The sequence below is a fragment of the Buceros rhinoceros genome, unplaced genomic scaffold (genome assembly GCF_000710305.1).
Source record: "Buceros rhinoceros silvestris isolate BGI_N320 unplaced genomic scaffold, ASM71030v1 scaffold14854, whole genome shotgun sequence".
Classification (NCBI taxonomy): Eukaryota; Metazoa; Chordata; class Aves; order Bucerotiformes; family Bucerotidae; genus Buceros; species Buceros rhinoceros.
This window is the reverse complement of record NW_010410144.1, coordinates 19949-31103: the sequence shown is the minus strand read 5'-3', so window position 1 is coordinate 31103 and position 11155 is coordinate 19949. Positions and strand designations below refer to the sequence as shown.

Genomic DNA, 11155 nt, shown 5'->3' with positions numbered 1-11155 from the left:
CAGGAACCTTCAAAGGACTTTTTAACTCTCCCTTTAGAACTGATGCAGCATACTTGCTCACGTGGCACATATGGTGCTGAACAGCACCAGTACATCACTCAGCCAGCAGATTCCTATCCTGAGAACTCAGATCTGATCCTGCACTATCGCAAACCATTTAAATAAGCTGAATTTTACAAAGACATTTCATTCTACTTCCTGCTTCCTTTGGCTATTTCAGTAGGCTTGAAATATCTCTAGCTTCACCTACCTCCTCCATTACTTAGTCTGTGTCCTAATGGACTTCTTGCCAAATTTCTTTCTGCATAGCTCCTGCAATGACACAAGAAAAGATCTGTTATTGTAAACGCGGTGTCATTCCATCCACTCCCGGCTGCTGGCAGAAGACCAGGATTAGGTAGTGTCCAGAGGAAGTGCACAGCGCAGAGCAGGTCAGGCAGTCACTTATCCTTACACACCAGCAGTTACCAATCCCACCAAGCTTCCTGCATCCGTGGCAAACAGTAGTCCTTTGTCTACACTTCTGTAGCCCCTGTCACCTGAACATCAGTGTTCTAGGGAGACAAGATAAAGCCCCGCACCCATGGTGGTAGCTTAGCTCTGCTGTATAGAGAGAATGGGAGCAGAGATACTGAACATGTCCAAGTGACAGTGTCAAGCCAGGATTAAAACTCCAGAGTCCCATCCTCGACCAACTAAGCCCGTGTGGCCTGCCCTTAGATCAGTATGGGTTGACACAGATAGAAACCTGTATGCGAATACTCAGAGTCCTGTTCCTTTGGGCTGTGGGAATGTGATCTCTCCTGCTTTTCGGAGAGAAAGAGACAAAGCATTATTCATAAAAAATGTCAAGGGACAACACGTGAAAGAGAACCTGCCTCTCTTACTACTGCCCTTCGCTAGTTTGTGGGGCATACGTGACTGGATTCTAGCACATCATACTGGGTGTCCCCCTCCTACCAACTAGAAATGCCCTCCCTTGCCAGCCCCACCCATTAGGAACAGAAGTTGATGGTACTCACCCTCTGCCCCCCTCCAGAGTACTCTGGATCTCCTTCAGGACTTCTGGAAAGCACAGGGTTAAAGCAGTGAGCCAGACCAGTGGAGATCTGCTTTCAGGCAGGAGCCTAGCGACATTCCACCCCCACAAGCCCCCTTAAACCCTGCCTCCCACACCACACAGGTCAGCCCTTATAATATCTCCGCCTCTTCAACAGTACCAAGGGTTTACTGAACAGGCTGGCATAAAGGGCTGGAGCAGTCATTTCTCAGAGGAAATACTGCCATCCCGGTGTACCCGAGCCCCAGAGAAGCAGCCTGTTCCAGCTGTCATTTTACGAGTCCTATTGGGAAGTAAAGATCCTTCTCTTATCAGAGCCCTGAATGCAGCTCTGTGGAACAACCCCTGCCTGAGGGCATGGCTATCTGCCCAACCCCTCACTTCTTCCAATTCATGAAAGCCCAGTATTTCTATCAGTCTTGTGTCACTGCAGATCCCTTGGAACCCAGTACTGGAATCCACAAAATTCCTAGCAGCTTTCTTCTCCCACCCAGAAAGGCACCTGTCCTGTCAGTAGCAAACGTTAGTCACTCACTTTCATCATTGAGTAAGGCATGTTCCATCAGCCTCCCAGACTTCCTTTCTAAAAGAGAGTGGGGAAAAAAGCTTTTACACTACAGTATTTTCCTCTTTTCATGAAATAGGTGCAGTTCTGGAAACCCACAATAGAACTGCATTTTTTTTTCCCCATAAAGTATCTTGACTTTACTGAATGCTTCACAACTAATCCTTAAGGCCTTTCACATACTGAACTATATTTTCCAGCATTACTAGTTTGGCTACAGAACATCTCATCTGTAATTTCAGACCTGATGTTCCCACAGCCTCTTCCTTCCAGCAGAAACTGTTCTATCCTTTCGAGGCAATCTTGCCACATGCAACTTACTTCACAGATAGCAACTACTGTGTCCAGGCAGGTCACATTTCCCTCATGTCCCTCCTTACTTTCCCCTTTCTTAAGTAGAAAATGTCAAGCGTAGCAACAGGAATGATGTTCCAGCTTTATGTGCCACCCTGCTACGTCCAGTGCAACTATTTTTTGCTCACCATCTTCTCCATAGTCACCCGAACTCCTTCCCCTAGAAAAGGAGGCAGAAAACAATCACTGACTCTGCTGTTACAGACCTCAAAGTCTTATTTTTTCCTCACTACTCAGACACAGTCTATGTGCAAGAGTTCAAGAGTTTTACAGACTTTACCTGGATTTTCTTGCAGCATTCTCCATGCCAGACTTGTTGTGCACGTGATTGTTGCTTGTAACTTCTGGCATGTCCACAATGCACCGGGGCTCCACTATCCATTTGGTAGAAAGGGAAAACCTCTCAAACTCCGATGGCGAAATCAGATAGAAACCTACAGACGATTGGGAATGGATAAGCAATTCTCAAGTCCAAGAATACAGTTCCAAAACTAGAGGTGACCCAAAAAAGAACAGACCTAAGCATCCTCTGCGTTTGGCAGAAAGGATTTGCATTCTCTCCTACCTAAATGGGAAATTATTGAGGAAGATATTCCCCAGTTTCCCAAGGACTGGTTAGCCTAGAGATTGGGCAATTTAAGGTTATGCTGAGAGGTAATTGTATTGTCTTGTGCTGTCACTTACGAAGAGCAGCACAGAAAGATGTAAAAACTGAACTGCAAGCAGCAATCCACCTTCAGCAGCCATAGGATGCTGGGCCCCAGATTCGCAATTCGAGTGTTGAGCCACAGGCATGTAGAGGAGGCACAACGCAGCCAATTCTCCAGTGCCTCCTGCTTGGAGAGCCCTTCTCTTGACTCCAGACTGCAGGAGCGTAGAGCTGGATGGAAGCTGCCTATAGGGCACACCCAACCCGTCAGCCGAAAATCAGTGTACTCATTAACAAAAACTCACTTCTGCCGATTCACGTGTCAGCACTTGTTGGCAACGGGTACTGGCCAGAAACAGGTAACAGACACGTTTACACCATCACAGGTATACACAGCCCTAGCACTAAGCACTGCAACCCCTTCTCCACTGTGCCAAACACAGGCCAGAGGCCGATCGCTTGGGAGCAGCACACCCTACCTTGGCCATATTTGGTAAAGACGCAGGAAGCGATGCCGCTGACATCCTCTTTGCGGATGCAGGGGTAGCGGATTTGTAACTTGAGGAAGGGCAGCGAGATGATCTGAATGTCTCCCAGGTTAGTCAGGACAGCCAGGTCATTTTCACTGTAATCATCTGTCTTGCAGCTGCCAAAGTTTGCGACCGTCACCTTTCGTACCCTACAGCCTTCCAGGGCCGTCAGCTTGAGCTTCAGTTTGGAGCTAACCTTGGGTAACGTGAATACCTGTCAACAGAAGTAAGACACTGATGTCTGCTTCCTGCACAACAGCACAGCCATACCCCAGGACATCTGCTGCTCCCTCTGTTCACAATATCTTCATTCACAGGGGATACACGAAGGTGGAATCCCCGTCAGCCCAGCTCCCTGCTCAGGGAACAAGCAGTAATCAGCCACAGCCAGTGTTACAATCTGTTTCTGTCCTGACATCAAGCAGTTCTACCCTTCAGGCTACAAACTGCATTTCTCCCCTAGTTCCTTCAAAACCCTTCCGTATTTGGCTACAAATTATTACAGCGAGAGAAGGGAGTTTCCAGTAACCGTGTGCTCTTCTGCATTAAAAAGCCCAGGCCAGCTTACAGCTGGCTACTTCGTGTCTTACCCTTCATGCTGTATAGTTAGTGTGCAAAACAAGAAGCTTTTTACTTGCTTCACAGAAATGCCTACCAATTCCTGCTTCTGTACTAACCAGAGCAAAGGCTCTTTCCCAAAAGCAGAAGCAGCCTTGTCCAAAGGATATAAAGTAATACAGGAATAAACTTTCCATGTTCAGCATGTGCATCACCACACTGACTACCTAGTTCGTCAGCATACACCTGAGTTCAGACTGCTCCACACAGAAACGCTGTCCTGGGGGTGTTATACAGGTACAGAAGAATAAGCACTCCCAAGAGTCAGCTTGCCACTGAGCACTGCCCAGCGCTTTAGCAGATTTTATGCATGGTTCATACACACCTCCTGGGCGATGCTTACCTTAAATTGCTCTTCAGATACCACCAAGAGCTGATGGCTGCCTTGCATATCGGGACTCTTAGAAAGGTCATGTGCTACTTCTAGAGGTTCTGGGAGGGGAATGCTGTGTCCATCCAAGACAAGTATACCCACAACAGGAGCCCTGTGCATCAGCTGAATCTCCTTGGCTAGACAAGCAAGATAAGGAGGAAGATAAACTAACAGAAAAACCAAACAGGAGTCTAGTCAGAGACACTGTTAGAACCTCACTCACATGCTCTCAGAGCTAGAGACCTCTACAACGTGGTCATAAAAAACCTGCCCGAAAGGATTTAGTAATTCAAGGGTATTTGGATTGAATTGGTTCACGTTAAACAGTAACTCTTGGTACATAAAGATGACAGGTCCAGCTGTCAGAATACTGTCCATGTGCACTGGGACTGGATAGCAAACTTCAGCAACAGCTGATGCACGTTTCAATTTCTGGAACCAGCAGGAAATGAGGTAAAGGCATGTCAAGCAGTGCTGGAGCTCACTCTTCAGTTCAGCTGATGCAGTGAGCATCACTTCGCTCAAACACTGCTCCACTCTCACTGATGAGCAGCACTAAATTGAACTACTCTGCTTTTCTGTGTGTAACTCTTGCCTACATGAGTGACACTGAGATCCATTAGGACCTGTCATACTTACCCTGCTCTGCCCTAACAGGTTCATCCATCCTCCTCTCTGCTGGAGGAACACGTAAGCAGAAGGCGTAGACAGTGCCTCCGTTGGTGCCTGCCCACAGGGACGGGCTGTGGCGGGAGCCTGCAGCAACGAGAACCCTCATGAGCAAGGTACCATCTGTGACACCCCCAGATTACTGCTTTCCACCAGCTATATACACCCACCCTCTGTTTACAGCCTAAGCATCTTTGTAACAGGGCAGACTCGCCAGGGAAACTGCAGGTTCTTTGCACTTTTTCCCAGTACATGTCCATCGCAGCCCTGACAAAGGACGTGGCATAAGCATAAAGGGAGCAGAGCATTGTTTCCATCAGGCACCACAACCGCCGTGTCCAGTTTTCATGTGTTTATATCACATGTGAGCAGAGTCAACTCGTGCATGACATCAACTTGGGCTCTGATACAGAGCCAACTGCCATCCCCACCAAAATTAGAAAGTTCTCCTGGGGTCAGGGGTGAACTTTAGAGTAATTAGACAAGAAAAATCTTATACTAAAGAGTCAGATGTCATTCCAGCACATCTGAAAAATCACACATAAAAGCTGCATCCAAAGATGAACTGCTGCTTGCCTTGGAGTAGCCAGAACGGCTAAACAATTCTGCACGACACCATATGCCCTTGTTCTATATTAGTTTTTCAGCACAGCACAAAGTAGGACACAGGAGGTGCCAGGTTTTCCTGGCAACAAAGGCTAATACATTCCTTGGCAGAAGGAAGAGAAACCCATTTGGAAGAAAGGAGATGCTTTTTCTACTCACTGTCTCTCAAGAAGGTATCAGCAAAATACAAGGTTCGCACAAAGCCAGTGAAAGAGTCTTCTGCAGACCGGGCTTCAATCTTCCGCTGAACTGGAGCCAGTTCCATTTCCTGCAATGCGTCTTGGTCAAATTTGGCATTTGCTTCTTGCACCTTCAAAGATGAGGAGACATTTTGTCAGTCAGGCAAAGATAGAGGTGGGAGAGATAGCAGGAGTGGCTGCAAGAGAAAGCAAAAGCACCATCACACCAGTGAACAGGTATATTCTGCACTGCATGTTCAACTACAGACACTACATTTTCTCTACAAATGTGATTTTTTTGTCTAATAGATAGCAGCATCAGAAAATGCCTTTTTTGCCCCTATACCAATAGCTACTGACACCACAGCTGGACTGCAGAGCACTTCCTGCTTTAGGCAGTCTAGTGAGGACACTGCCTGCTCCAAGCTGTAAACAGACAGCACCCCAAAAAGGTGGGCCCCTCACCTCTGAGGCACTTCCGCTACCTCCTCGTCGCTTCCTACTGGACACTCGGCTTCTTCTGATCCTCCTGAATGACTGACGGAGGGACTTCTTCAAGGATTTCACCCGAGACAGTGGGCCTTCTAAGGCCAATTGGTCACTGGGATGCAGTGTACACCTGAAAGAGGGAGAGAGTAGCCACTTTCTACTGGGTGGTAATCAATCTCAAGAGTCCAACAGGACACACAAAATGTTCAAACATGCTTATTTATTCTTGAGGATCTTCAAGGAAGAGAGTACAATGAGGCAGAGTTTCTTGCTACACTGAATGCTCTTGAGAAACTGCTCATCGTGATTTGTTTTGTTAGCAATTCCACACCATCCTTAACAGAGGATTACCACAGACCTCCTGGAAAGAAGATACTTACTTGACAAAGACCAGTCGTTTCTGCTGGTGGTCAAAAAGACCAAAACCATGACTGGTACCGAAGGCCACAAGCTTCCATTCAGAGTGAAGGGCCAATGAGGTGACCACAGCTGGTGGCTGACATTGGACAAGGACAAACGGCTGAAAGCCAGCTTCAAATCGAACAGGTCCATCTCGAGTTTTTAGTTTCTCATGACCTTTCCATCGATAGCCCTCTTGGTCCTGCAGAAGATCTGCTTCAGCATGGTCCACAACATGTTCTGCATCTTCATCATTCAGTTCCATCACCAGCACCTGAAAAGGACAAACTTTGCTACAGCTTTCGCTATGCCAGCAGTCCGCCACACCATAGGCCCTTGCAGCAGCTGCAGAACTACAGCATCTCTCAGGGCAGATAAACAGTTTTAGATAACATCTAAAAGACAGAGCAGTGAAAGCAGAGAACAGTGAAACATTTCCAGCAACTAGACCGATCTACCACTAGAGAAACGAGCGTTTCAAATTTTAACACACCTCTGAGCTGCCCAGGGACAACCTGCACTAAAAGCACAGTTTACAATGACTGTTTATATTTCAATACCTGTCCTGCTGTACCAGCTACAGCCAAATATCCGCTGTATTTACACAGGTAGATCTTCTGGATCCCAAGCCTAGGATCATCACTGTAAGGGTCGAAGGTACCAACCTAGGTGAGAGAACACACAGTGGCTGGTCTTTGCAGATGCATTAACTAGGACAACAATCGCAACTCCTCAGGTCTTCAGAAAGCTGCTTTCTCACCTTGCGAAGTGGAGGCCATTCGTCCTCACCCAGCGTGTTCATGTTGTCATTGGGATCAGCATCTGTGAGAAATACTCTCACTGTGCTCAGCTTATAGAGGAGGTGTAAGCAGACACCAGACGCATCCCAGAACCGCACAGTGCCATCTTCATGCCTGATGGGGTAGGGGTTAAGGAAACACACATCATACAGGAGAAAGACAAACCACCCAGAGGAGGATGATTAAACACAGGGGAAAATACACAACCCAAGATTAAACCACACGGTTTACAAAGCCCTGAGCTGTGGCAACTTAGAGCTTCAAGAGAAAGCTTTGGGGTTTTTTTGTTCGTTGGGTTATTTTTGTGGGGTTTTTTGTTTTACGTGGAGGTTTTTCAATCCAATTTGTTATTGATGGTCTGACACCAGTGTAAAATTTAAGATTACTCCAAAAAGCACTGAAAATGAAAAAAGCTTAGCACATAGAGCAACTCATCTTGACAAAAATGCTATTACTGGGAGAGAGGGAAAGAAATCAAGCTTTCATCTTAGTTCTTCAGGTGAAAATTGGTACCATTCTTCCAAAGGAAGGGTAAGGACTTCTAATGACTTGCTGCATCAGAAATGAAGTCTGAAGAACAAACCACTGAAATTCTTAAAAGTGTTATGAAAAGAAAATGATAGATTTTTATGCAATGAGACAAATCTCTTGTGAGCTACTTCCACCACTCAGCTAGCTCTGTTCGTGCTGATCAAAGCAGCCAGGAGCCCAAGCTAACCCCTTTCTGGAGGTTCAGAACAGGTAGGGGGGAAAACGCTTTTACGTTGCTCCCTTTGAACCAGTCTGGATTACTGCCTGCACTTCCACACTGATTTTTGAGGGGGATGGATAACACATCACTACAAGTATGCCAGCTTTATCTGTGGACACCACGATCCATTTGCCCAGCAGCAGTATAATTGGTTAGCTTTACAGAGCCAGCAGCCCAGCTTGGAGAAGCTGCTTCGTAAAGCTGCAGCCTTCTTCCTGCAAGATGAGCAGACTTTAATCCCACAGGAAAGCCTCAGTTAGTTCAAAAGGAAGAAGAGAAACTGGAAAGGGCCCCTTGATTATTATCAGTTCAGTACATACCCTGTTAGAAGCAAGTCCCTCTGTGGAGGATCTGGAGCTACGTTGGTGCCACCATCAATTGGCCACGGCTACAAATACATTAAGGGAAGATTGTGATTTCCTAGGCAGTGACAGTGTGAAGAGAATATGCAGTCAGCAGGAGAGCATGAACTTCAGTGCGAGTGGCAGTGAAACAGTCCGTGCTGTTGGCTTTTGTTTGGATTAGATGTTCCTGTTCTGACAGCAGCTGTGCTTTTTAGAGGATACTCTACACATTTCCTCAAGAAGCTGTGCTGAAAGCTTCATGCTTCTAAACAAGAAGTTTGTTACCACTGACAGCTGGGAACACTCAGACTTTCCTTCTAGCCTGTCAAAGCCTGAAAAAAATACCACGTTTAATCCCCCAGTGTGAGTAACTGCATTGGTGGTGCTCTGGGAAAAAGCCTTTCTCGACCCTGTTAAGAGGCAGGACAACGTCTGTTGGGACTCATCCCGCCCCCGGCAGGCAGCACACAGACCACCCACGTTCTGAGCAGTCATGCTGTTCCTAAGTGCATGGGAACACATGTACGTTTGAAGCCACCATACCATATTGGAGTAGTGAATGTTCTGTTTGCTCCCAGCACTGATGATCCTCTCCCACAGTTTCAGTGGGATGTTGGAGACATGGTGCGAGCAGGTGATGGCTGAGCAGTGGAGAGAAGCCAGGTACGGAGGATGGACCGCTGGCCAGCCTGCAGTTTTCAAGTCGATAACTACCAGCTCTTCTTCTGCCAGCACCACCATAGCAGAAGGGTCATCGAACTCTGCAGAAACAAGATTCACTGAGGCTGACAAAAACGACCATCCAAAGCTAATAGAAACAAGCTTCCTGTAAGGCTTCTTTGAAAAGTTATCACAGAGCTCTACACAAACATTTTTGTTGGCAAAACCTCGAAATGTGTTAACTGGGCCTGTTGAGGCACTAATAATAATGCTAACAGATTTACTGCAAATTCATCTTCCTAGGACTGGAAGAGTGACTTTTTATAGATTCCACCGCAAAATAAAAAAATTTAACACCACACGGCTAAACAACACAAGTTCATATTCACCACTGTAACAGCCAGAACGCAGAAGACTTTACCTACAGCTAATGAACAGCACGGGGTGGACGGACACGTATACACCCAGCAATGACCCATTTAGCACTGTGTTAGGACACAGTCCACCCAGGCTAAGCAGCTTAAACACAGTAATGCCTCGGGTTCTGCAGAATGCTTGTCTGCTGGAACTGACAAGTATTTACACTTCAGCTCTCTTACTTTTCATTTCCCTGCTTGTCACACATTGTCACATATCCCCTGGACTTTCTTTCTTCAAGAGCACGGACACCTTCTAATGTATAGTCATACGTATATTGGACAGGATTACAACAAAAGAAATCTGTTAATCTAACTTCACAGGTAACACCTGACACCATCAAGAATTTAAGATTTTTCATTGTAACTAGCACTAAAGTGAAAAAAATTTACTCTGCAAGGACATTATTGCAGTAGTGCTGGCAAGCAACTGGTGGGGAAAACCAAAACCACCAGTTACTGGTGTGACACACAGCTACAGAAGCCTAAATGACCGCAGAGCTGTAGCGTGTCACATTGGGGGGATGGTGGTGATAAACAGCTGTAAGCAAACTGTCAGCTTTTCACTGACCTTCTCTGCTAACCTGTACTTCAGTTCCCTTCTTCAGTTGTTTGATTACCTGGAATACACTTGCAAGGAGGCACGTCTATAAGCAAGCACATACCAACACTGCTCACTCTCAGCAAAATTAACTTCGAGTAATTAGTATTTGGCATCACTCTAGGGAGGCACCCCAAGTTTCACCTCTGACTAGCCACAGCCATAACACACCACTAATTAGTTCAGTTTCGTCATGAAAAAATGCTCTACATTCAGTTTTACTTTGCTTTCTTACGTGCCATCGTTTGCAGTTGCCTACAGGACTTCTGAAGATACAATATCATACCTGTACTACATCATGCATGATCAGCCCTGCACGCCAGCTGCTGCTGCCCACATTAACCAAATATACTCTGCTTTAACGATTATTTTTTCCCTGCAAAGGCACAGATCTGAGCTCATTGCTTATGGCAAGACTATTTTAAGTTGCTGAAGTAGCAAGCACACTAGACTCTGTCATGACTGCCATACACTCATCTGCTAATTTATAACACAAAACAGGAAGGTCCAGCCTTTTAAAAGTTGTTTCCACAGCACATTCAGGGTAGTGGAAAGTCACCAGCTACCACCATGCTGCAATGCCTCATCTCTGTGCTTATCAAATTAAGTGGCTTTGGTATACAATTAATACCTTCGTATTGCCATGACAGGGAAGGCTGCTTAAGGGCAAACAAGACAAGCTACACAGATCCACTAAGCTCAGGCAATCAGCCACAAGGAAGCTTGTCAACCACAGAAACCTCATTTTACAGCAAAAAAACCTTCCTCCTCCAAGTCCAACAGCTTCAGCTTCCTGTAGCAGCTCCTGTCTGTACCCACTAGAAGACATACTAACTAGATAATTCAGTCCTTGGGAAAAATAAAGTCTGTTATGTTACTTCATCCTACAGGACTTCTAATCACATCCGGGAACTGAACCTTAAGCAGCCTCCTACCTAAATATCTCAGATTTCTTTCATCTTTAACACTTTTGCCCCATTATCTAGAATCTCAGCTCTGACAATTTCCTGGGGGGTAAAAGGGTCGAGTTTCTTTAAAGATAAAAGCTCAATGGTACCGCAAGTTTAATGGCATTAAGCTGGTGTGTAGGGA

The 11155-nt window shown here is 46.1% G+C and overlaps 1 protein-coding gene across 1 annotated transcript in view; it reads right to left on the bottom strand.

The window, feature by feature from the left end:
* The window catches only part of LLGL2 (lethal giant larvae homolog 2 (Drosophila)), a 25305-nt gene that overhangs the window by 637 nt on the left and 13513 nt on the right, over window positions 1-11155 (bottom strand). Inside the window, exons 10-24 of the mRNA XM_010135499.1 lie at window positions 8930-9147; window positions 8363-8430; window positions 7252-7405; window positions 7052-7156; window positions 6473-6765; window positions 6069-6222; window positions 5584-5734; window positions 4789-4905; window positions 4120-4286; window positions 3108-3372; window positions 2260-2413; window positions 2108-2139; window positions 1596-1643; window positions 1023-1065; window positions 251-312 (exon numbers count right to left, since the gene is read on the bottom strand). Of these exons, the coding sequence (XP_010133801.1) occupies window positions 251-312; window positions 1023-1065; window positions 1596-1643; window positions 2108-2139; window positions 2260-2413; window positions 3108-3372; window positions 4120-4286; window positions 4789-4905; window positions 5584-5734; window positions 6069-6222; window positions 6473-6765; window positions 7052-7156; window positions 7252-7405; window positions 8363-8430; window positions 8930-9147 (2031 nt within the window). The remainder of the gene's footprint in view (window positions 1-250; window positions 313-1022; window positions 1066-1595; window positions 1644-2107; window positions 2140-2259; window positions 2414-3107; window positions 3373-4119; window positions 4287-4788; window positions 4906-5583; window positions 5735-6068; window positions 6223-6472; window positions 6766-7051; window positions 7157-7251; window positions 7406-8362; window positions 8431-8929; window positions 9148-11155) is intronic.